The sequence below is a fragment of the Pelodiscus sinensis genome, chromosome 18 (assembly GCF_052426305.1).
Source record: "Pelodiscus sinensis isolate ZL-2025 chromosome 18, ASM5242630v1, whole genome shotgun sequence".
NCBI classification, from domain to species: domain Eukaryota; kingdom Metazoa; phylum Chordata; order Testudines; family Trionychidae; genus Pelodiscus; species Pelodiscus sinensis.
In genome coordinates, this window is record NC_143069.1 from 31,942,958 (window position 1) to 31,968,559 (window position 25,602).

At 57.3% G+C, this 25,602-nt stretch overlaps 1 protein-coding gene and 1 long non-coding RNA gene across 5 annotated transcripts; one reads left to right on the forward strand and one right to left on the reverse strand.

Moving 5' to 3' along the window:
• Positions 1 to 6,264: 6,264 nt before the first annotated feature.
• On the reverse strand, positions 6,265 to 21,978 carry LOC149523374 (uncharacterized). Of its 2 annotated transcripts, XR_016347167.1 has the most exons (3): positions 20,383 to 21,978; positions 12,609 to 12,816; positions 6,265 to 9,874 (listed from the first exon to the last, which is right to left on the reverse strand). It is a non-coding gene; the product is annotated as an uncharacterized LOC149523374 (long non-coding RNA). The 2 variants fall into 2 exon arrangements; XR_016347166.1 differs by having other exon boundaries at positions 6,265 to 12,816.
• Positions 18,899 to 24,497, forward strand: LOC102460361 (galactoside alpha-(1,2)-fucosyltransferase 2-like). Of its 3 annotated transcripts, none has more exons than XM_089770084.1 (2): positions 18,899 to 19,090; positions 22,920 to 24,497. In XM_089770084.1, exon 2 carries the CDS (start codon positions 22,955 to 22,957, stop codon positions 23,999 to 24,001), a length of 1,047 nt encoding a protein of 348 aa, XP_089626210.1. In that variant the 5' UTR covers positions 18,899 to 19,090; positions 22,920 to 22,954; the 3' UTR covers positions 24,002 to 24,497. The 3 variants fall into 3 exon arrangements, with proteins under 3 accessions (XP_089626210.1, XP_089626209.1, XP_089626211.1); XM_089770083.1 differs by lacking the exon at positions 18,899 to 19,090 and adding an exon at positions 19,151 to 19,270; XM_089770085.1 differs by lacking the exon at positions 18,899 to 19,090 and adding an exon at positions 19,180 to 19,235.
• Positions 24,498 to 25,602: the final 1,105 nt, after the last annotated feature.

Below are 25,602 nucleotides of genomic sequence, written 5' to 3' on the forward strand. Positions count from 1 at the left end.
TCATAAGCTCCTCCCCCTTTATCAATGAGAGACACAGGGTGGTTCTCCCCTCCCCAGGTACCCTGAGCATGATCATAAACAAAAAGGGTTTTATTAAGTATCAAATACGGGATTTAACGCCTTGCAAGTGAAAGCAGATGGGAGTGAGTCACTGAGCCAAAACAAACAAAACTCTAATCCACTAACCCTAATCCACTAAGTGGGTTTTACATGCAAAGTCTGTGCCTCACCTTTGTTCCCTATTACATGGAAAACGCTTCTGGGAAAAGCTGGCATTTATTCTGTCTGGCCCGGGCTGACTGCTCTCTGATCTTTAGAGTTCCTTGCTTTCAGGTTTCTTCATGTGTCTCCTCTTACAAAGGGGAAGCAGTTTCAAAAGCCAGGTGAAGACCCAAAAAAGCCAGATTGCTTTCTGTTCCTCCAACTGACTTTCCCCCAGGATGGGAACCCTTTGTTTAGATTCCCTGTGCCCATGGAAAAATACCAGATTCAAGATGGAGTCCAGCCCCAGGTGTTCTCGTCACATGTCTTTCTAGGACCAACCACAGTTTGGGCTCTCGGGAGAAACAAACCCATTCACAGGTCGTTGACAACCTGTGGAACTCCTTGCCAGAGGATGTTGTGAAGACCAGGACGTTAACAGATAAATTCATGGAGGGTCCATGAATACTACTTAACCAGGCCGGGCAGGGATGGTGTCCCTTGCCCTCTGGTTGTCAGGGGCTGGAAATGGGTGACAGGGAGGGATCACTAGTTGATTCCCTGTTTCTGTTCACTCCCTTTTGGGCACCTGGTTTTGGCTGCCGTGGGCAGACAGGACACGGGGCTGGGTGCACCTTTGGTCTGACCCAGTCTGATGTTCTTATGTAGAGCAAACGCATTCTCTCGCTGTACGTGGGCTAAGTGCCAGTCGCGCTCACCCAGGAGGCGTGTGGGTTACACACACACACAGGACACGCAGGTTCAGCAGACGACAATTTTGACAAGGACAAGTCCCGTGATGTCGTTCGCACAGGGCCTCTTGGAGCTATGCGCATGCATATTCATAAGCCAGGATGCTTCAGTCCCGCGTTGCCCGTTGGTCCAAGCTCCGGCTCGTTAGTGAGAGCAAGCTGGACGCGGGTCTTGGGGGAGGAGCTGAGCTCTTCCTCGACCCGGCAGGGAATCCGTCTGGCCTCCCGGGATGCGTAAAACTTTTCACATAGACGCAGCTGAGTTTGTTTCCTGCCCTTCTCTGAGGCCCCGCCCACATTCCGCCGTAAGCCCCTCCTCCAGCCACCAATCCACGCTGGTGGGCGTGGTTTGTTCCATGGCTGCACCTCCTTTACCGAGTTGGTGCCGTTTTAGACGGTGAATACCGTTGTAGCTCATCCTCCCCATGTTTGACTTGGCTGGCTGGGGGTGACGGGGTGCAGCTGGGGACTGTGGGACCGCTGGGCCCCCTGAATTCTCCAGCAAGCAGCAAACCCCTCCAGGGCTGCGATCCTGCAGCACCACGGCATCTGGCGCCCCGCCGGGTCCCATGGGCGCACCCAGAGCCGCGGAGAAAGGCCCCCGCCCACCCCCGCCGCGCAGCTCTGGAATTCACCCTCCTACGCCCACCCCCAGGGGACAGAGCAGAGCTACCAAAGGAAGAGGAAACGCAAGCCCCCCCCCCCAGTCGGACCCGACGTCCCAGGGCAACTCTGCACGACTGTGTGGGCGCGTGATGAACAAGGGGGACCAGCACCATGCTCTGGGCGGCAGGTCCTCAGCCACGCCCCTTCTGCCCGAGGCTCCGCCCCTTTCTGGGGGCATGCAGTCTGTCCTGCAAATCCTCACCCCGGCTGTTTCTCAGCAAACCCCGTTGCTCCCCCGTTCCCCCAAATATGGCCCTGCCCCGGCGACGGGAGGTGGGGGGGAGGACATACAGTTGTGAATGGCACCGGTGGGTGTGAATACACCGCGTAAGGAATCTGTCGGTCAAAACTCATTTCCTGACTCTCTTCCGTTGCCGGGCTCGCCCCACACAGTGCTGGGAAACAAGGCCCCGAAATCCCTCGGCGTGGTGGAACCGGGCTCTTTGGACCCATCAAACACACAGCATCATAACACCTTGCGCCCCAGCTTTTTCTTTTTTGTTGTTGCTTGCGCCCTTTTTTAGTTCGGGCCCCGAATCCCGCCCCCCACCAGTGTAAACCCCTTTTGAGACGGGGCACCCCCCAGACGAAGCCGTTCCTCTCGCCCCACTAGGCCTGCCTGCTCAGAGCACCCGGGTTCCCCCTGGTAACCTGGGTCCTCTGAGAGTCCGGCTGAGTCGCAGGGAAGATGGGGGAGGAGGTAAGGCCGGGCTGGGGGTCCCCGTGCTCTGCTTCACACCCTTCATCCACAGGCTCGGAGGACAAGTCCAGGCAGGGCCGGTGGGCACGGTTTAGGGTGTCTCCGACGAGTTACTCATTGAATTATAGCTGCCTGTGGAGATACATCTATGTATTATATATTGCTTCATATAAATCTATGTATTATATATTGCTTCATATGACTTGAAATTGTGCCTCTCCCATATAACCTTGAAACTTTGTATTAATCCATATAACCTTGTAACACCTAAATCCATAGAACCTTGTAACTTTGTATTAGAACCCTACATAGAAAACTTGTAGAAGAATAAGATTTTCCCCCCACTCTGGGTATGTCTACACTACCCTCCTATTTCGAACTAGGAGGGTAATGTAGGCATACCGCAATTGCAAATGAAGCCCGGGATTTGAATTTCCCGGGCTTCATTTGCATAAGCCGGGCGCCGCCATTTTTAATCCCGGCTGGTTCAAACCCCGTGCCGTGCGGCTACACACGGCACGAACTAGGTAGTTCGAACTAGGCTTCCTAGTCCGAACTACCGTTACTCCTCGTACTAGGAAGCCTAGTTCGAACTACCTAGTTCGTGCCGCGTGTAGCCGCACGGCACGGGGTTTGAACCAGCCGGGATTAAAAATGGCGGCGCCCGGCTTATGCAAATGAAGCCCGGGAAATTCAAATCCCGGGCTTCATTTGCAATTGCGGTATGGCTACATTACCCTCCTAGTTCGAAATAGGAGGGTAGTGTAGACATACCCTCTCTTTCCGCCACTCTGTAATCAATTGCCCTGTTGAATGAATGAGGTGAGAATGAGTAAGACTTGGGAGCCAAGCCCCTCCAGACAGCTACACCAGTTGAAGAGGGGGTGGAAGCCAGACCCAAGGTGTCAAGTGGGCTGAAGAAAGAAGAGCAGACATATTGGGGATTAGAAGCAGGCACCTTCTCTGGAAAACACCCTCTCTGCAGCACAAAGGGACCAAGGGACACAGACCCAGAGTTTGAATCTGGGATATATATGTGCATAGGAGAGGGATGCTATAAAAGTGAGGTGTCTTGCAGAGGACCCCGGGTTTCGTCTTGTCACCATCGGAGCATCGATCCGGGTCGGCAGAAGCCTGGCTCCACCCCTCCCCCATCTAACTCACCTGGCCAGTGCAGTTAAGGGGAGCAACTTGTTGGTAACAACAGCAAGACGGCGTGTGCTTGTGTGTGTGTGTGAGTGCATGAGTGACTTATATTTATATATATCATATGCATATGATAACTGTTAATTATTCTATGTGTGATCAATAAATGTGGCGTGTTGCCTTATCCCCCTGAAAAAGATCCCGAGCACTTCTTTTAAGTACAACACCTGGCCGTAGGGAGGCTGCTGGTGTCTTTTGAGCATCCACCCAGGTGCTGGTAGCCTCCTTTGTTGTCTCTGGAGAGCTGGTATCTGGGTCCTTGCCAAACTCGCAGCCTGGTGCCGTGACAACCCTTGCACCCGGTTCTCACCCGCATGCCGGTTCTTCCTGATGGGCAGCCGCTGCCGTGGGCCCCGCCCTTGCGCACGGCTCGTTGAGGGCAAACGTTTCCGAGGGGCGGCCGTGCTAGTCCGGAAGGCGGCGTTATCGCGGCGCCTTGAAATAAAACACGCTGGCCGGGTCTAGCCGGAGTTAGCCGGTGGCAAAGGGGTGTGGGCCCCAGCCGCTGGGGTCCAGGCCTAGGAACGCCGGCCGCTTATCTGAGTCTAGTTCTTAAGTTTGGGGCGTGGCCCCAAGAGTCCAATTTCCCCCGCTCAGGGAGGGTTCCCCGTAGGTTCTCCCCCTTCGCCCCAGGGGGAGGCTCTTCTGGTCAGCCCCAAACTGAGCCAGGCTGCTCTCTTTTATCCTCCCTCCAGGCCTGGCGTGGGCTGCAGTGGAGGGACCCTGCCTTGACAATAGGCGGTGATGTCTGCCTTAATCACAGTGTGGACCCCTATGTGACAAAGTGGGGGGGGCCCTGGGCCCACTGTGGTTGGGCGTTCACTGGTTGCTGGGTTGTGCTATGGGTGACCCCTACTGGCCTGTGTCTGTAAGCACTGCCCAGCCGGGGGGGGGGGGGTGGCGGGGTGTCCCTGAGGACAGTGCACATAGACCAGTGGTTCCCAAACTTTTCGGCATCACGCCCCCTTTTTGGTTTTTGAAAAACCCTCATGCCCCCGCCCCCCAACAGCAAAACTTGTTTCTGGGGCAGGAAAACTTGATGGGGGGGGGGCTGGGTTGCCTCGCACCCCCGGTGGAATTTCTTCACGCCCCCCCCCCCAGTTTGGAAACCCATGACATAGACCCTGACTAGCAACTTCACACCTGCCCAGGGGAAGGAGTTGAACAAGGAAGGGGTGTGGCTACATGGGGGGTGGGGGTGGGGAAATGAGTGTTCGGTGGTTTGGAGAAGGGGCAGACTGAGTGTGGGGAAGCAGGGAGGAATCCGACTAAAACCAGTATACGGGGTTCAGGGGCCTGTGAACCCCTCCCCCTCAAGGGTTATGAAGAGAGGTTAAAGCGACTGGGACTTTTCAGTTTAGAAAAGAGGAGACTGAGGGGGGATATGATAGAGGTCTATAAAATCATGAGTGGTGAGGAGAGGGTGCATAAAGAAAAGTTATTTATTAGTTCCCATAATAGAAGAACTAGAGGACACCAAATGAAATGAATGGGTAGCAGGTTTAAAACTAATAAAAGAAAGTTTTTCTTCACACAGCGTGTAGTCAACCTGTGGAACTCCTTGCCAGAGGAGGCTGTGGAGGCTAGGACTAGAACAGAGTTTAAAGAGAAGCTGGATAATTTCATGGAGGTTAGGTCCATAAAAGGCTATTAGCCAGGGGATAAAATGGTGTCCCTGGCCTCTGTTTTTCAGAGGCTGGAGAGGGATGGCAGGAGACAAATCGCTTGATCATTGTCTTTGGTCCACCCTCTCTGGGGCACCTGGTGCTGGCCACTGTCGGCAGACAGGCTACTGGGCGAGATGGACAATGGGCCTGACCCAATCTGGCCAGTCTGATATTCTTATATAAAGCCCAGATGTATCGGCTCTAATCCACCAGACCCCACTCCTCTCAAGCATTTGCTGGGCTGTGTCTCTGAGAAGCAAGAAACCCTCTCTAGTCTATTGGCTGGCAGAGTCCCATCTTGCTGCAGACGGGGGCCCCCCGACGTGCCATCACACCCTAAAAAGCAAAACCCAAATCTGTCTCAAGTCTGGTGCATGTAGCAGGCAGGCGAGGCTGAAGCTTTGGGAGGCAGGAATGTTTTGCATAACAAGGTGGATTAAGTGTCCCAGCGAAACCACGTCAAAATCACCAGGCAAGCAACCTAGTACTGGTACTTCTGGTTCTGATAAGCAAAAATGACAGAGGCCGCTGTACAACTATCAACTATGCACACAGTTTTTGCAATATCTGGCATAGCAGGATGTCCCCCAAATAGAGCACTGTAGGTATCTTACCCAATAGGTAATCAATTGGTCGATAGTATTAGAACGATTAAGTGCCGTTTTGCTATAAAATGGACTTAGTAAATAGAATCGATGGGAGGGAGGGAGCAGTTTGACCCCCCCAGGTCCTGCTCGATGTAACTAGAAGTAATAGACCAGCGTTTCTTAAACTGCGTTCCGGGTCACACCATGTGCCATGGAGAACAACAGAATTAAAAATGGCCGCCCTTAAAGGGGCGACTTTTTTTTTCTCACAATCTTTCCCCTGACTCCCCCCCCCCTTTTTTTTTGGCTCAACAAAAAATCTTTGGTGTTCCTCATTAAAAAAAATATTGTTTGGTGTTCCTCAGTCTTAAAAAGTTTAAGAATCACCGTAATAGGCCCTTCACACCGGCGACCCCAGTGCATGGCTGTCAAGTCACAGGGCCAGGGAACAACGGGGTTGTGGCTTTGCTACAAAACAGAGTCAATTAGGGATAGAAAGTTGCTTTTATTAATCTGACTACTATTACAGGCTTAATACTGCCAGATGGTTACACAGCTCCTGCAAAGTCATACAACAAAGCGCAATGCATATACCAGTGTTACCTACCAGCCCTGTGCTCTTGGGAGCCAGGGAGTGAGACTCATGGAAAACCATCCCCCCTTTCCCTAGACGTGTGGTCACCAACCAGTCGATCGCGATCTACCGGTCGATCTCAGGGACTCTCAGAGTAGCTCTTGAGCCCTCTCTGAACTGCGCACCTGCGCAGTACATTTACATTAGCTTTCCTCATGTAATGTAGGCGGGGCTTCAAGGAAGGGGCGGGGCGGTAGATCTTCGCCTGTTCTGAGACTTAAAAAGTGATCTTGGGTGTAAAAAGGTTGGAGACCACTGGTCTAGACCTTGGCTAGAATCAGACAAAGCAAGGAAAAGGCCAGGGAAGACCCACCTAAACTAATTAAGGAAACACCCCAGCCTCATCTGCATTGAAGATAGAACTCATTAGCATACAGAATGGAGAGCAGCTCTTCCAAAGCAGGAACCGCACTGAACTATGGGATACCAAAAAAGCACGGCCAGAAGGGAAAACTTTGCTCCAAAAGCTAATGAACCCAGGCCTGCTCACCCCCTAATGAATCATTCTCAGACCAATTCTAGTAATGGAGCCTCCTACTCACATCCTATTGTTTACTGCCTACTGGGTGTGCATGTGCCTGGCTCAAGGCCATTCTTATCACCATTCTTCTAAGCTAAGATCAAACTTGTTCATTGCTCAGTAGTTTCCCAGCTCAAGTCGCAGGCTGGAGCTGATAAAGTCCAGCTGCTGTTTGAGCTTGCAGGGGTCCACCTATACTAAGCTGGGTTCAGCAGGTGTGGAAATTTCCATCCTGGGCCTGCTAGGTGGTAGGACCAAAGAGACCACAAACTCCTGCCTGGCACTGCTGCCTGGCACTGCAAGTAGCATACAGGTGAACTAGGCTTTATTATTGTAGATCTATTAATTGCTTTTGCATTGGGCTGTATTAATTGCTTTAGAATATATCTTACCTCTCTCATAGAGCTGGAAGGGACTTTGAGAGGTCATGGACTCCCCTGCCCTCATGGCAGAACCAGCTACTATTCCTGACAGATTTGCTCCAGATGGCTCCCTCAGGAATTGAACTCACAACCCTGGATTTAGCAGGCCAATGCTCAAACCGCTGACCTCTCCCTCCCCCCAAGGTGTGAATTGTGTAGTAATGGTTTTTAAGGCTTGTAAAACTTAAACAACTGTATTAACTGCTTAACGCTGGCAATAAAGAAGAAAGGGGTTCAGTAGCCCTGGAGTGTCCTGGTTTCAATTGGATCTAAAATAAATCGATCCGCACGACTCGGCAGGTAAAACAGGGCGGGGTTGGTTGGGTAGAAAAGCTTTGTTTAGCCCCAACACTGCCAGACCCACCTCTCCCTCCTTCCCGGAAACGCCATTTCAGCGGCGCAGATGGTGGCGCTTATTTCAATCTCACGGCGAAATAGCTTATTGCGCAATCGGGCGCGGTCTGCTCAGCGCCAGCTTTCGAACTCGGCCGCACTTCCGAAAGGCCCCTTAACTGTCGTGGGAGGAGGGCTTGCAGGGATACCGGAACAGCGCGCCCGTTATTTCGAACGCTATTTCGAGATCACAGGCTGCTTGCAAAGACGCGGAATGGCTATTGCGGGATCCCGAAATCGCACCGCCGTCTAGGCATGGCCTTCCTGAAAAAAAACCCCGGAAAAAACGACGCATTGTCCTGCAGCGCCTTCGGGCGCACCCACATCGCGGACGACATGATTCCGAGATCACGCAGCGTGCGTCTCCGCTGCAAGCCTCGATTTCGGAATAACAGGGTGCTGGAGGACTCCTTCCTCCGGCTTCCATAAGCCTCATGTCACAAGGAGCCTGGGAAGGCGGAGGAAGAGCGCGCTTTCTCCGACTTCCTGCGGCGTAGACAGTGGCCAAAGCCGAAATTGACGTAGCTGAACTTGCGGGGCTGATTCCGACGTCAGCCCGGCTGCGTAGACCTGCCCTTCGAGCTCACTTCTGCAGCTGAATCATCCGGCTGTGAGGCTACTTTGCTTTGCATTGAACGCCAAATTTCGCTGGCCATTTGCCCAGGCACCCAGTTTTGGAAGATCCCCTTGAAACCCTCTGCAGTCTGTTTTGGACTTTGCTAGCCTGAGTAGTTTTGTATCAGCTGCAAACTTTGGGACCTCCCTGCCCCCCCTTTTTTGCAGCCCATTTATGGCTAGGACTTGTCCCAGTACAAGCCGCTGGGGCGGAAGCACCATTTGGGGGAGCCAAGAGGGGACTGCAGCCCTCCTGAAGTTGGAACTCCTGAGTTTCATACTTGAAGTCTACTGAAATCGCATGCCCTGTCTTCAGAGGTAGCTCTTAATTGCGCCCAAACTTGGGTTGCTTCCCGCTTTACCCGGGGGCAGGGAGTTTGTTCATAAGCAGAGGGAGGCAGGCTGCTGGAGGTAATAAAGGACTTGTCATTCCAGTAATTGAAAGATCCTTAGAAGATCAGGAAAATATTTCCGGGTTCTCCTCAGGAAAGAGAGGAAAGGAAGGGCAGGAATGAACAGGGAAGCTCCATTGGGGCCGCTCTTCAGAAACGATCCGGGGTGACCGGGGAGATGGCAAAATTTGCCAAGGACACACAATTACTCAAGCTCCTCAAGCACACAGCTGGCTGCAGAGAGCCACAAAGGGGGCCTCACAGACCTGGGCGAGGGGGCGACCCAAGGGCAGGTGGAATTCGGTGTCGGCAAGTGACGCACGTGGAAAAACCGAATCCCAGCTACCGATACAGAACCGGTGGGGTCTGAAATAGCCGTTCCCACTCAAGAGCGAGAGCTTGGGACGCTTGTGTAGATAGTTCCCGGAAAACATCCGCTCGGTGCGCAGGGGCGGTGGGAAAAGCTCACCGGAAATTGACAATCGTTGGGGAAGGACTAGATAATCAGACAGAAAATATCATTTTGCCTGTATATCAAGTCATGGCTTGAATACGGCCTGCAGATCTGATCACGTCCCTCTTAAAAACAGATCTGTTGGATTTGGAAAAGGGACAGAAAGGGGGACGGAGATGATTCGGGGTAAGGAACAGCTTCCGTAGGAGGCGAGATTAACAAGACTGGGACTTTTCAGCTTGGAAGAGACATGGGTAAAGGAGGGACGATGTGTTCGAGGTCTAGAAAATCACAGATGGATAGAATAAGGAAATGTTCTTTATGCCTTCGCTATAACATGACACAAGAAGCTCACCCCATGGACTGTACAAACAGCAGGTTTAAAACAAACCAACCAAATTAGTTCTACCCGGTTAACCTGTGGAACTCATTGCCAAGGGACGGGGGTGTCATGATTATGAGGGTTAGCCAGCAGCCTGGGGATTAAGGGGTTAAGTACACCTAGCCAGGTGGAGTGACCAGTAGGAATGTAGGTGGGACTTTCAAACTGGAACAAAGAAATTTGGGTTTTTTTCTTTCTTCTTTTGTCTCTCGGGGTGTGTTCTCTGCAGCTACAGAGAGGGACAAGCATGTCTCTCTCTCTCCAAGACACCATTCTTCATTTCCTGTAAGTAGGGTAAAGTTTAGGTAGTTTCGTTAGGCTTTATTGTTTTAAGGGTTGGGTATGGGATCTGAGATCTGGCACTGCTTAAGAGATGTTTGGCCTTTCTTTTTAACTAAGTTTTAGCCCATGGTGTAATTCCTCCATGAGTATATTTTGTTACCTTTCCATCTGATCTTTATGCTTGCAACAGGAATATTGTAATAATAAAAGTTTCTCTTTTCTTTTTATTAACCTGGCATTGGTTACTTGTGTGTCCTGATTTTTATAATAGGGGCGAGATTTCCCAAATGATCTTTCCCCTAATCTCGTTATTAATATTTGGGTGGTGGCAGCGGAAGTTTTATTCCCAAAATCTAGGTTATTAAGATTTTGGGGGAAGTTTTATACCAAAGCCTGGTAGAGAAGGCTTTGGGGTACACTTGCTGGCCCCCACGTCTGCATTTATAATGCCAGAGTGGGGAAGGAGCCATGACAGGGGGAACAGCCCAAACTATAACAGGGTTCCAGTAAGAACAAAATAAGTTAATAGAGGTCAGAGCCATCAATGGCTACTAACCAGCGGGGACAGGGATGGGGTCCCAAGACTCTGTTTGCCAGAAGCTGAGAATGGGCGACGGGGGATGGATCATCTGATGATTGATTCCCTGTTCTGTTCATGCCTGCTGAGGTGTGGATAAATCCTTGTGATATTATATTTTGTATTAAGATCTTGTCCTTTTAGATCTATCTTTGTTAAGTGTTCTTATAGAATCTCTGTAACATTTCTCCTATAACTTTGTATTAAGATATATAGATCTTGTAAGAAAAAATGTCTTTTGAGCGCTCCCCTTTCCTCCATTGTCCTGTTGAAATAATGAGGTGTGAATGGAGAATGAAAGGGGAGCACCTCCAGCAGCAGTTGCAAGGGTGGAGAAGGTCTGGGAGCCAGATCTAAGACAATACCTGCAAAGTGAGCTCATGAAGAAGACTGGACATACAGAGGCCTTGGGAGTGAAGCAGCAAGTGCCTGCCCTTGGAAGAACTCTCTTTGAAGCAGCATTAAGAAAAGCAAGGTGATGACTAATTGGCTGCATGAGAGGGATAAATAGGAGGCATCTTGCAGAGGGACCCCGGGTTTTCGGCTTTTCAACATGGGAGCAACGATCCAAATTGGCAGAAGCCCAGCTCCACCCCTCCCCCATCTAACTCACCTGGCCAGTGCAGTTAGGGGGAGCAACTTTTGGTAACAGCAAGGCGGAGTGTGCTTGTGTGTGTGTGTGTGTGAGTGTAATGTGTCACATGCATATGATAAGTATTAATCTATATATATGCTCAATAAATGTGGCGTGTTGTCTTATCCCTCTGAAAAAGATCCCAAGTACTTCTTTTAAGTACAACAAAAGCACCTGGCCCTGGCCACTGTCGGCAGGATACTGGACCAGACGGACCATGGGCCTGACCCAATCTGGCCAGTCTGATATTCTTATATAAAGCCCAGATCTATCGGCTCTAATCCACCAGACCCCACTCCAATACAATTTTAAGGCCCTTAAGTGACTTGCCGCAAGATGCCAGGACATGCTAGTGTGAGAGCTGAGTGGGTCTAATATTTATTTAATTTCTTTTCTTTTCTATAGGCGTTAGATACAGTGCTCCGGTCAGCAAATTGCTACATATCTGCCCCAAAAAACCCTAGAGTTTTCTAGTGCAGTGTTTCTGCGAAGTGAAAGTAAGGGTTCTGTGTGAACCTACTCTCCCTTCCTCCCCCGAGCCAGTTTTAGGAGCAGGCCAACGGGTTTTTTGGGGGGGGGGGGATTTTTGCTTGACAGTTTTTCTACTTTTTTTTTTTTTTTGGTCGACCAGTTTTCCCTAGCATTCCTTTTAAAAGGTTCCATGGCCAAACAAAATTGGGAAACAGTTCTAGGGCGTTCGTAGCTCCTGGAAAGGGGAGATCTGGGGGGGGTTAAGTTGGGGGGGGTTGATTTGTGCTGAATATGCTCAGTAACACAGCTAAAGCCCCTGTTCTCAGTCTGCCCTGCCCCAGGCCCTCACTCCACCCCCCCCCATTGCCACATGTACACCCCCCCAAAAAAATCTGAAATGGCGCATCTGCGCTGGGAGAGGCACCTCTAGTTCTTTCTCTCCATTCATAGATGGGACCCTTTGGTTTCCTCTCTTTTAAGTAGGGTGCCTGGCCGTGCTCCCGGGGACAGGGAAGGATCCTTCATTTAATCGAACGGTAACTCTTTCGTTATCGGAATCCCCCGCCTCGGTTTGGAAACAACCTCCCTGTCGGGGAGAAGCTGTGAGCAGCACTGATGTTGTCCCATTCCTGCTTTTGGCTGGTGGGTGCCAAGCAATGTTCCCCTGGCAGCCACGCACTTGCATTCCCTCTAATCTTTTCCATCCATGTGCTGAATAATCAGCTAATTAGCAGAGCGCCCACATTGTCCACAGTGAGGTTTTGCGGCTCTATGGGTGGTGCACATTTGCACATGCCTGGGTGCACATAAAAAAAATTATTCCGCACACGGACAGAAAAAATCCGTATGTGGCTGGAAAAAATCCACATGCGGCTGGAAAAGATGAGAGGGAACGCTGGTGCTAAGCAGCCCGTTCCCTCCCCTGCCCTCTGCCGTACATACACCACTTACAAAGTTGGCAGCCACGATACCCTCTCGTGCTGCGCGCAAAGGCCCGACGGCTGGCTATGAGCGAGTGTGCAACTGCAGCGTGCGAGATGAAGAGAAACTCACCTCCAGCCTCGCGGGGCACGCAGGGCAGAGGCTGCAGGTAAATCCTTGAGGAACCAGACGCGTTGCCAAAGCCGTCTTGGGAGTTGGCTACCATGGAAACCACAGATGCCACCATCTCCTGGATACTGTTTGACTCCTGTCACGGGGAGGAGGGAGGGGACGTGCGGGCACCGACACGCTCGATGCCACGGCTCGATGCAAATCTCGCCTGGGAAAGAAAGGAGAGAGGCGGGCGTGTGAGGTCAGCAGCTTCCTTCTGCAAAGTCATTAGTAGGGCCACACCAAACTCAGGCCAAAAAAATGCCTCCTGCTGGTCTCCTCCCATGAAACCTGGCCTGGTGTGCCTTTACCCTGTTCTGCTTTCACAGGCGAGGCCTACAGTCCTCCTGTCCCCGCTCTGCCCCCTCCCACCCCCTTGCATCCTTTCCCCCTCCCTATAGCATCACAATGCAATTTGGGACATTTCTGAGGTCACAACCTGCCACCCTCCCAATTCCTCCTTTGTGTCTCGTGGGGACAAGGCCAGGCCAGGCTGCAAGTCCTGAGCTGGGGAAAGCCGAGCCTCGCGCACGCAGCAGACGTGATGAGAACGGGGATTGGGAAGCGCCCAGAGAACAGCTCTGGGGGACAAGGGAGGTCCCCAGCCCCTGGGTTGGGTGCTGAATCGGCATCACCCGCCCTGTCCCGCGAGGCAGCTGCAATTCAATGACTCGCTCCCCAGAGACACCCCTGCGCACGGCCCACCCGTCCCTTTCACATTTTTACCCGCCCATGTGCAGAATAAATTTTGTCACATACACAGGTGCGGGTGTGCACCACCCACCAAAACAGGCTGGGCGCTCAGCGAGTGAGTGGGGCGGCTTTGGAATCTCCCCAAGAGCTCAGCGTATGGGGTGAGAGGCTCAGCAGCCGTGCCTGGACTTGAATGCTCTGCATGGACCGAGGGCGTAAAACAGAGCACGGAGGGAGGGGGGAGCCTGGTTCTATCTCCTCCCTGCCTACACGGCAAGACATGCAGAGATTTCAGCAGAGGGGACGGGCCCGGATTTCAAGGGCGAAACCTCTTTGTCGTGTGCTGCAATATCGAGGGTGTGGCGGGGGGGGGGGGGAGAACTGCTCCGTCGAGTTCTTGCCATTTCTATTATTATTTCAGGCCACCGCCTTGCCCCGGGCTGCCTCTCTGTATCCACCTTCCTGTCTTTGAGGCTTGCACGGAGAGCGGGTGCACGCACAGCTCCCCTGCACCAATCGCCCAGCCCTTCCCTGCGCTAACCACTAGCCCCCACTGCCCTCGGAGAGAACCCGGGACTCCTCTGCCCTGGCCGACCCAGTGCTCCCCGCCCTCCATGAACCCGCCTCTCCTGGGGCCTGATGCTGCATCTTCTCCAGGCAACTGGGGAGACACGGGGTCACAGACACCCCCCCCCCTCGCCCCGTCCAGCAGCTTTTCGGCGGGACGGGGGCTGCTGCCAGCCGACGGGTTGGGGCGTAGGGTTGACTTGGCCCATGTTTTTCCAGAGGCTGCCTCTCCCCTCCTGCCCCCTCCCCCCACAGTGGCTGGAAGCCACTCAACCCCCTCCCCCACAGGGAGTCGAAAGGCAGCTCAGGCTGCCAGGCTGATGCTGGTCCCCAGCACAACCCAGCCGCCTCCTGGCGACAGCGTGGGCAGGAAGGGGTGAAGCCCCGAGGACGGGAACCTGCAGCCAGAGGGGAGCTCGGCCGGGGAGGGGACAGAGCAGCCCCCCACATCTCTGGGGGCAGGCGGGAGGGTGGGGAAGGCGCGAAGCGGGTGCTAAGCAAACAGGCCAGAACCAGCTTCCTCCCTGCTGCAACGGAGCATAGCTGAGGGGTGGAGAATCTTCCCCCTGCCGGCGCAGTGCGGGGCTTTGACACACGCAAGGCTTGGCTCCTCCTGGCCAGAGGGCGGGAGCTTCCCCTGGGGGCCAGCCCCGCCAGAGGCCGTGGGGGGAGGCCGCAGCTGGCCAGCCAGGCTGTAGGGAGCCGAATTATCCGACCAGGGGCTGGCTCTCTGCGGCCAGGGGAGCAGCCGGCCCCCAGCCGGCCACACCCACCCCCTTCATCAGCCGCTAGCCCCCCACTCACCTCTGGGGGGATCCGGCCAGCAGTAGAGAGACCCCTTCTATTGCTTCTGACTCCCACTTCCTGCCCGGAGCCACGTCCCATCTCTGCGCGCAGGCTCTCTCCCCGGGCGCTCGCCGGTGCGGGGGGCTGCCGTGGCTCCCGGCCCCCCAGCGAAGGGGAGACCCCGTCCGGCGATGCACCCGGCTCCACGCCGTGCAGGACGGCGGGGGCAGCTGGCCGGGGCCTTTCTCCGAGCGGCTCCCGAACGGCTCCGGGGGCTTCCACGCCGGCGGGCTGGGCGCGGGGCCCCCCATGCGGCTGTGTCCTGTGAGCGCAGCCCCCCTCGTCTCCAGCCAAGCATCGGACAAGGGGGCCTTATGGGGGCCCACCCATCCCCCTGTCCCAGCCTGCTCCCCGGGGAGCCCCTCCCGGTCCCTGAACCCTGTACCTGTTCCCAGCCCGCCCAGGCCAGCCCTACAGCAAGGGAGCAAGCGGCTAATTCCCCGGGAGTCACGTCACTTTGCTCCTCAGTGACTCTGCGTTTACTTTGGCACCCGGCGCGTCTGGGGCGTCGCCCTTCTGCTTCACCAGGCCTTGTGTCTGCCGGCAAGGAACGGCCGCATCTGCCCTGCGCATCCCCACCCACACCCGCCTCTCCCCGTCCCCCAGCTGGCAGGCAAGAGGCGCCGAGGCGAGGGAGAAGACGTGCGAGCCGGCCCTTCGCCCTCGGAGGCCAGACGCTGGGAACGGGCAACGGGAGAGAGCGGGGGATGTTTCCCTGTTCCGTTCACTCCCTTTGGGGAACCTGGCACTGGCCACTGGCAGCAGACAGCGCACCGGGCAAGATGGACCATCGGACTGACCCATATAGAATCCAGCTGTACCTGCCCCCCTGCTGTAACCACTAGACCCCACTCTCCTTCCAGGACTGAGAGAGTGCCCAGGAGTCCTGTGTAGGGGAGCCAGGACCATCCTGCCTCGACCACAGTGCGGCTCCCTGAAAAGCAAAACCCAGGCCTGTCTCAAGTGTGGTGCACAAAAGCACCAGGCAAGGTTGGGAGGGGTGGGGGGGCGCTTTGGGAGGCAGGAATGTTTTGCATAGCAATGCAGGTTAAGCGCCCAGCGAGAACACAGGCCAAGCCACCGTGTCCTGGTATTTCAGATTCTGATAAGCAAAAATGACAGAGACAGCCATAAAACTGTCAACTACGCACACCGTTTTTGCAAGATCCGGAGTAGCAGGATATACCTCCATAGGGGCATTCGATGTATCCTACCCAACACGTAATCAGTTGGTAAATAGTATTAGAACGACCGAGTCTCGCTTTGCTAGAACGCGGGCTTAGGAAGAACAATCGACAGGCGGGAATGGACAGGGGTGACCCACACGTCCTGTTCATTGTAACTAGACGTAAATAGCCCCTTCCCACCGGCGACCCAGTGCCTGGCGTCCCGACGGGTAGGACCTCCTGCCTGGCACTGTAGGTGGCATACAGGTGAAATGTCAGTGAACTAGGCTTTCTGATTGTATTGCAGCCACTCCCGGACTTACGAACACGCCGACTTACGACCGTCTGTACTTACAACCAACCTCCCATTAACCCATTACAATATTTTCACGTTGAGAACCAGGTGCGTCAAGTTTTTCGAACAGCGCGGGCAGCGTGTTTAAGGGTGTTTCCGATTTCCGACCAAATCGAGTTACGCCCAGGTGTTCGGAACGTCACCCATTCGTAAGTCGGGGGCTGCTGGTATCGTCGCTCTTCTATATACTGCTTTTGGGTTGCTTTGGGCTGTATTCATTGCTCTAGAATCTATCGCGGTTAAGGGTTACATTGTGTCGCAATGGTTTGTAAGGCTTGTAAAACTTACACAACTGTATTAAAGCTTAAAGCTGGCAACAAAGAAGAAAACGGTTCAGTAGCCCTGGAGTGTCCTGGTTTCCCTTGGATCTAAAATAAATCGAACCCCACGACAGTCCTGACACACTCTCTCTCTCTCTGTCCTTGAGCTGGGGAGAGGACCCAGGAGTCCAGCTGCTCCCATTCAGGGTCAAACTAGTCCGACAGGGTTGTCGCATTCATGGATACCGCTCTGCCCTCCCCTCCCCGGACACTGGCCGCCCCCCCAAGAGAGCAGGGGGAAGGGGGTAGCTGGCTCTGGTTCCGGGTCTCTCCCTTGGGTTACATTTTATCAGAGCTTGGCCCAGACTGCCAGAGAGCAGAGAGCGCCCCCTAGCTCTGGGGCACCGGGGCAGCCCTGCCTGCCAGGGGAGTGCGCCCCCTGCTGGCCCCGCTGCCCTGCTCCCTGAAACACAGCGCCCCCTAGCGCTGGGGCAACGAGGCAGCCCTGCCTGCCAGGGGAGTGCGCCCCCTGCTGGCCCCGCTGCCCTGCTCCCTGAAACACAGCGCCCCCTAGCGCTGGGGCAACGGGGCAGCCCTGCCTGCCAGGGGAGTGCGCCCCCTGCTGGCCCCGCTGCCCTGCTCCCTGAAACACAGTGCCCCCTAGCGCTGGGGCAACGAGGCAGCCCTGCCTGCCAGGGGAGTGCGCCCTCTGCTGGCCCCGCTGCCCTGCTCCCTGAAACACAGCGCCCCCTAGCGCTGGGGCAACGGGGCAGCCCTGCCTGCCAGGGGAGTGCGCCCCCTGCTGGCCCCCCTGCCCTGCTCCCTGAAACACAGCGCCCCCTAGCACTGAGGCAACGGGGCAGCCCTGCCTGCCAGGGGAGTGCGCCCCCTGCTGGCCCCCCTGCCCTGCTCCCTGAAACACAGCGCCCCCTAGCGCTGGGGCAACGAGGCAGCCCTGCCTGCCAGGGGAGTGCGCCCCCTGCTGGCCCCGCTGCCCTGCTCCCTGCAACACAGCGCCCCCTAGTGCTGCCCTGGGGCACTGGGGCAGTTAGTAGCAAAGAGGATACATTAAAACTTTCAGGCTAACCAGTGCCCCTTCCGTGTCGCGCTGCAAGATGCCAGGACATGCTAGTGTCAGCTGAGCGGGTCTAATATTAATTCCATGTTCTGTCTTGTATATAGGCGATCAATACAGGGCTCCCGCCAGACCGGCTCCGGAGCTGCCAAAAACCGAGAGGTGCCCGGTGCCTTAGTAGCCCCAGAAAGAGGTGTTATGTGGGGGGAGAGGGGACAAATGGAATGTTCCCCCCCCCCAATTTTCTGCTTGGCTTGTACTGAGCGTGCTCAGTAACACTGCTGAAGCTGCTGTCCTCGGTCTGCCCCCCCCATGCTCTCATTCGTGCCCGCCCCTTCAGGGCATGCACAGTTCGCCCTCCCCCATCTGACATGGTTCCCCTCAAGCCTACAGCTTTGCGGACTGCCAGTGCCACTCACTCCTGACCTGCAGCCCCCTCTTAACCAGGCCCCACCCCCAGCCCTGCAAGTGCCCCTCACTTCCGACCCACACCCCCTGCCAGGACCCCTCACTCCCGCTCCACAGCCCCTGCCAGCCCAGCCCTGGGCTCCCCCAGCCCTCCTGGTGCCCCTCACTCCCGCCCCACAGCCCCTGCAAGCCCAGCCAGCTTAGGCCCGGGTGGGGCATTAAAGGGGCAATATGGCCTTGGGATTCTTTGTCGAGAGTCCTCTAACCGCTAGACCCCACACCCCTCCCTGAGTCGGAGAGGAAATCCGGGCGTTCCACTTTCCTTTGCTCTAACTGCTAGGCCCCACTCTCCTCCCTGAGCCGGAGAGGGAATCCAGGAGATCCACTTTCCTTTGCTCTAACCGCTAGGCCCCACTCCCTTCCCTGAGCCGGAGAGGGAATCCAGGAGATCCACTTTCCTTTGCTCTAACCGCTAGGCCCCACTCCCCTCCCTGAGCCGGAGAGGGAATCCAGGAGTCCTGTTGCTCCCGGTTCAGGGTCAAACTAGTCCGACAGGGTTGTCGCATTCATGGATACGGTCCCCCCCAGACGCTGGCTGTCCTCCAAGAGATCGGGGGAAGGGGAGTAGATGGCTCTGGATCGGGGACTTCAGGGGTCTCTCCCCGGGTGACATTTACTCCAGGGCTTGGCCCAGACTGCCGGAGAGCAGAGAGCGCCCCCTAGCAATCAGCCCAGCACCACAGCGCCCCCTGGCACTCCCTGCTGGCCCCCACAGGTGCACAGGACCCCGGGCAGGTGTGTGGGGCCGGCCAGGCTCCAGGATACTCCGGCCTCACCCCGAGCCGCAATGCGTGGCACCGGGCCAGCAGCGCAGCCTGGCACGGCCCCGGACGGTGGCGGCCTCCTTCTCCCTGGGGACAGGCTCGGCCGGGGGAGGGGGAGCCAGGCCGGTCCCGCTGGGCCCAGTGCAGGGCAGGGAGGCGGAGGCGCTCTCCCCTGGCAGGGGACCGGCAGCCAGGAATTGCCAGGCCTGGAGGAGCTGGGGCCGTGAGCGACCGGGCCCGGGAAGCCAGGTGAGTCAAGGCACCAAGTCAGCCCTGCCCCACCCCCGGAGGCAGGGCTCCGGTCCCCTCCCATCCACCGGGGCACAGCCGAGCCCAGCTGCACCCGGCACTGGAGCCTGCTGGCAGCCCCGGGCTGGACCGCTCCTGCTGACAGGTGCTGCCGGGCCGGGTGGGAGCCAGGGAGCCCAGGTACGGGATGGGGGGGAGCGGAGAGGGGAGAGGCAGGGACAGAGGGAGCAGGGGATGCAGGGGGGGGGCGAGTCCCTCCCTCGGAGGAAGAGGGAGGGGGGGGAGTTTCCTCTGGGCTCAGGAACAAGGGAGTGACACAAGCCGGCAGAGTCCCCAGGAGTCCTGGCTCCCAGCCCCCGATGTTCCAACCACTAGGCCCCGCTCCCCTCCGACAGCCGGGCTGGTTTGTGTCTCTCCGCCGGTGGCTGGCGAAGTGTTACTGGACGGGAAGGAACATCTGGGGCAGAGGTGGCATTTGGCTCCCACCTCCTCCTTCTCACGCCCCCAACCCGCTCCCAGGCCCGGGTGACTCAGTCCCATGGGTGGGGAATGGGAGCTAGGAAGAACCCGGCTACAAATAGATGCCCAAAGGAAGGGGGAGGGGAGAGGAGTGGTTAGAGCAGGGGGGGGGGGGCTGGGAGCCAGGACGCCTGATTTCCCTCGCTGACTCCGGGAGGGGAGTGGGGCCTAGTGGTTAGAGGGGAGGGCAGGGGGGCTCAGCGCCTGGCCCGGACTGTGTCCTGTTCTCGGCGGCTCTGGTGACTCTCCCGGCTCAGGGGAATGTTCCTTGTTTGCTTTTCACCTGATCTGATCGGGGACTGGGCAGGAAGCTGTCCCCCGTCCCCCGCCCCCACCCCCCCGCCTCAGTCCCCCCACGCCCCCCCGCCTCAGCCGGGCCACGCAGCAGGGGCCCTGTCTCCGGGGGGGGCTTTAACCTTGATCCCAGGGCCCCCAGACACCTCGAGGGCCGCCCGGAGCGCGGGATCGGAAGCCTGCGCTGGGGGAGACAATGAAACACTCGTTAGACCCACCCCCGGCGCTATCGGCTTCTCCCATCTCGTGGCCGCTTCTGGGGCCCGGCTCCATTGAACGCTCCGGAATGCAACAATGGGAACCCTCGTGGGGAACCGGCCAGCTGGGCTGTCGCTCGCTGGGGCCCTTCCCATCGCTCTGTAACCGGGGAAAACACCTGCCTGGCCGCCCCCGCCCCGCCCCCGTCTGTGGATTTCCACGGCCCCTGCCCGGAGCTGTCCGGGCGTTACCGCGCTTCGGAGACCAGCCTAGAAACTCACCTGGAACGGCAGCGAAAGCGGCACCCTCCCGGCCCGAGCCGGCCCGCGTCAGCCTCCCCGGGATCCCCAGAGTCCCTCACACCCATGCGATTGTGCAACCATCGTAGATCCGGGCGGGGGGGGGGGGAGGTTCCTTCTCTTTGCCTTTGGGAGCCTTTAGGGTGCACCGGGGTCACATCTGGAAGCGTTCTGCACAGCCCCGAGGGCGAGAAATCCCCCCTTAGCCACCTGAGTCCAGGCGCCGGGGCTGTAAGGAAAACAATTATCCAGAGGCTGGTGACAGAACCGTGAGAGCTCGTAACGCTGCTTGTCCCTTCTGCTTAGCGGCTCGCGGCTTTCCTGGAAGCCCGAGCGCCTCCAACCGCGAGTCGCGGGTCTCCGGGAGAATATTCCAACGCAAACTCCAAGACGCGTCCGCGTTTTAACGCGGAGACTTTGGGGGGGTCTCGGGACCACGGCGGGCAGGAAAGGGAAAGAAAGCGGCGCAGGACCTCTGGGCAGGTCTCCGCGTGAATGTTGGCGGCTTCTCGTCCGTCCTCCAGCCAGGGTTGTATTTCCACCAGCGCCGCCCCGCGTGGGAACTCACACGCGTTTGGGAACTTTCCGCTTCAGCTCTCTGAGCCAGGCCCCCCGGGGCTGCCCGCTGGATACCCGCAGGCCCCGGGATACATTTCCCGGCGGCTCTGTGCTCACCGGGTGCCCGGCGACCAAGAGAAACCGCGCCCGGAACAGTTGACTGTTCCCGGTTCTGGGGCTGCACGTTCTGGGCGTGGGGCCGGGGTAGAACTGGGTCCAAAGCCTCCGTGTCCGACCCGGCCATGGCGCCTCCCCTCTGCGCCTTCTCCCGTCCTCCCCACAAAACCCGGGTCTGCAGGACGATGCCCAATTGCCTGGCAGCCGTCGTGCGCCCCCGGCGCAGGGCAACACCTGCTGCAGGCCAGAGCTCTCCTCTCACCTGCTGCGCCTTCTGCGTCCTTCCTAACTCCGCGAGGCCCTCCGGGGACGGGCCGCTGGAGCCGCCGAGAGCCGGTCGCCTTGGTTATGCTCCCATCTCGCCGAGCGAGGCGGCTGTTGCCTTGTGCGCGACGGAGCTGAGAGACCTGGTTCCCTCTCCAGCCATGGACTTCTCGCCTCCCCGCAGCCCCGGGCCTTCCAGGCCCGAATGTCAAGCGCTTCTGGGCACCCAAGGGTGCAGCGGGGGCTGGGGTGGGGCTTCCAAAGCGCCGAACCCCCTAGACTGAATCGCTTTGAAAATCCGGCGGGGGGCGGCGAACGCCCCACCCGGCCCGGCCCAGGGGGAGAACAGCCGGGCGTGGGGGGGAGTTAGACCTCGAGGGGCGCTTAGACCTAGAGTGGGAACGCCTCGGTAGCCAGCCGGCCCGGCCCGGGGGTGGGCACCTGCTTTGCCCCCCTGCCCGCGGAGTTCCCCGGCTCTGAATGAGCGGTGCCAAGGCCTGGCGGGATTTTTATGGAACCCCCCCGTGCACCCCCTGTCCCCCCCAGGCAGGGGGGGGGGGCTCTTCTGCAGGCTGGATTTCCAGAGCCCCCTCGACCCCCAGCCCTTGCTAGTGATAAGGGCCCTGCCTCTGTTTACCAGCAACCATGGCTCCTGCCCCATGGCCCCTCCCTGCTGCAGACCTCTCACCCCTCGGCTGGGCTCGGCGCAGGGCTCCACCTGGGAGCTGCCTCACCCCCTCCGGGGGGGGGGGGCAACTCGGGCAGGGCGGCTGCTCTTTGTCGCCCCTTCCTTGCTCAAATGGAGCTCCCCCCCCCACCCCCACCTCCCAGGTCTGTTTGGAAAGGCCCAGGGCTGGGGGGGCAGGGCTGCAGGGCAGAAGGGTGGGGCACCGGCAGGGTTGGGGGGGCAGGGGCTGCAGGGTGGTGGTGGGGGGAGCCCAGGGCTCGGAGGGCAGGAGGGAGGGGCACCGGCAGGGCAGGACTGGCAGAGGCTGCAGGGTGGTGGTGAGGGGCACCAGGAGGGTGGGGGGAGCCCAGGGTTCAGAGGGCAGGTGGGAGGGGCACTGGCAGGGCAGGACTGGCAGAGGCTGCAGGGTGGTGGTGGGGGGAGCCCAGGGCTCGGAGGGCAGGAGGGAGGGGCCCCAGCAGGGCAGGACTGGCAGAGGCTGCAGGGTGGTGGTGAGGGGCACCAGGAGGGTGGGGGGAGCCCAGGGTTCAGAGGGCAGGTGGGAGGGGCACTGGCAGGGCAGGACTGGCAGAGGCTGCAGGGTGGTGGTGGGGGGAGCCCAGGGCTCGGAGGGCAGGAGGGAGGGGCACCGGCAGGGCTGGGGGGGCACTATTCCTCCGACTGCTCTTGCCTGGCCCCGTGTCCGCTTGGGGCTGAAAGGGGCTGTGGGACTTGGGCCCCCAGACACCTGGTCCGTCTGCTTCTCTCATGACATGCGGCCGGAGCGGGCGACCCCTAGGGGGCAGAACAGGGGTCATTGGGCGTGGGAGAGCCCTCCCCCATCTGCCCCTGACCGTCCCCCTCCCCAGCTCCCCCGCTTCCGTTCACTGCCCGCTCTTTCTTCTCTCCCCAGGCCGGGCGCCCCTTCCTGCACCACCGCCGGGCGCCATGACAGTCCCCTGCATGATCTCCCGGGCGCCCCTCCACGTCTTCCTCTACCTGCTCGTCATCCTCAGCCTCTCCCTCTTCATCCACCTGAAGGGCCGGTTCCCCGACATGGAATGGAGGCTTCCACCCTTGCACGCCAAGGGCCCTCCCGCCCAAACCCCCACCCCGCCCCCCGCCACAACGCCCGCCAGGGATCCGGGCATGTGGACCGTGAACTCCATCGGGCGCCTGGGGAACCAGATGGGGGAATACGCCACCCTCTACGCCCTGGCCAAGATGAACGGGCGCCAGGCCTACATCCTGCCGGAGATGCACCAGCAGCTGGCCCCGCTCTTCCGCATCACCCTGCCTGTGATCTCCCGGGACGTGCTCCAGCGCATCCCCTGGAGGAATTACGGGCTCCACGACTGGATGTCGGAGGAGTACAGGCACATCGAGGGGAAATACGTCCGGCTCACGGGCTACCCCTGCTCCTGGACCTTCTACCACCACCTCCGGCAGGAGATCAGCCAGGAATTCTCCTTCCACGACCACGTCAGGGAGGAGGCCAACCAGTACCTGGCCGGGCTGCGTGGGCAGCGCCGGAACGTGACCTACGTGGGCATCCATGTCCGGAGGGGGGACTATGTACATGTGATGCCCAACGTCTGGAAAGGGGTGGTGGCAGACAAGGCCTACCTGGACAAGGCCATGGGCTACTTCCGGGCCAAATACGAGGAGCCAGTCTTCGTGGTGACCAGCAATGGGATGGACTGGTGCCGGGAGAACATTAACGCCTCGCGGGGGGACGTGTTTTTCTCGGGGGACGGGAAGGAGTCGTCGCCGGGGAGGGATTTCGCTCTCTTGGCCCATTGCAACCACACGATCATGACCATCGGGACCTTCGGCATCTGGGTTGGCTACCTGGTTGGGGGGGAAACTATTTACTTGTCCAACTACACCCTCCCCGATTCCCCCTTCCTCCGCCTCTTCAAGCCGGAAGCCGCCTTCCTGCCCGAGTGGATCGGGATCGACGCCGACCTCTCCCCACTACGGGGCAAGACATAAGGGCAGAAATGAAGCCGCCCACAGGCCACCAGCAGAATACACTGGAACAGTTGTTCAGTGCCCAGCTAGGGTAGACGGTGCTTTGGAGTTTAAGGGACATCAGCATGGACCTTTCCTGGGCATGGAGGCGGGTGGGGGGGGTCGAGAAGATCTTGACTCTGGCAACCTCCTCCTGGGGGGGGCACCCCAAATGAGTCCATCCTGAAGCTTGTTCCCTAGGCAGCTCTTTTAAAACTCTTGACTGGAAAGTGTTTGGATCTGCTGGTTTTAAAATGTTTCACTTTGGTAAGTGCTGCTTAGAAACCTCCTCAGATATAAGCAGACTGGAAAGCGTGTTATTGTCAGCAGAGGGTACAAGATCATCTGGATGTTTTTCCCCAAACACAGAGCAAAAATATTTATTGAACAATACTGCCTTTTCGATGTTATTGATAATTCTACCGTTTCCATCTAATATCGACCAATATGATTGTTCCTAATATATATTTTTTTTAAACCCAGCCTCCTTATTATCCTTGTCTCTGCTGGCCATAGTTGTCGCCTTTTGTCCTTTTGCTTCCCTTATCAATTTTCTACAATACTTAGCTTCTGGTTTATACACTATCCCCTCCCCCCCCTTTCCATGTGTGACTGCAGTTTTCACTTCCCCACTGAACCAGGTCAGGCTGTGGCTACATGGGGAAGGTTTGGCCACAAAAGTGCTGTCGACATGCAAATGTTGCCAAAAGTAAAAACTGGTCTCACCAGTGTAAGTGCCTCCCATTGTCACGTTTCCTGGCCACATGGCTAGCGCCCTGCTGACAGATAGAGCAAAGCACTGTGGGTTAGCAGCCTGCAGGGCAGCGTGGTGGGAAGTGTTACCAGATTTGTCCAATACTCTGGGGTGTGCTCATTGATTAGGGTTACTCTTATGGGACTGGGGCGGAGGTTCACAATTCTATCCGTGTGCTGCTTGTGCTCTCATATGGAGCTGAATTCTCCCTGCTGCCAATTCCCCCTCTCACTGGAGCTTTCCTGCAGGAATTAGGTTCCTCAGGACGGGGTTCTTCCCACCTTAGCAACACACGGACACTCACCCCCACTAACAGCTCATCTGAGAGGACTGGGTCATCAGCACTCACACGCTGACCCCTCATAGGTCCCTGGACTCAGCAGGCTGCTTTCACAGCGATGCCAAACTGCACCCTCCTGTGCCTTTGGACTCAGAGGGCTGGATTAAACAGCACTTTAAGCTGCCTTCCTCATATGCCTCCAGGTTCAGCACTTCCCCGTCCCCACTTTCACATCACACATAAACCACACCATGAGCAAACCCCACAGGACTTTGGGCACCACAAGAATCTTTAGCTTGGGTACAAGAAGGGTTGTTGCGGAGCGAATGGGGAAGCCCAAACAACACCCCTTGAGGAAGAGGGAGAGAAAGAGAAGGAAAGAGAGAGAAGCAACCAGCTTACCAATGAAAGTGATTTACTTCTGGGTAGTGAATAGATAAATAGGGAGCCAAACACACAAAACCGTTACAATATTAAATCTAAATTGGAACTGGTTACAAATGTTAGGGCTTGCTAACCACAGAACAGTTTACACAGGGCAAGGTCTGG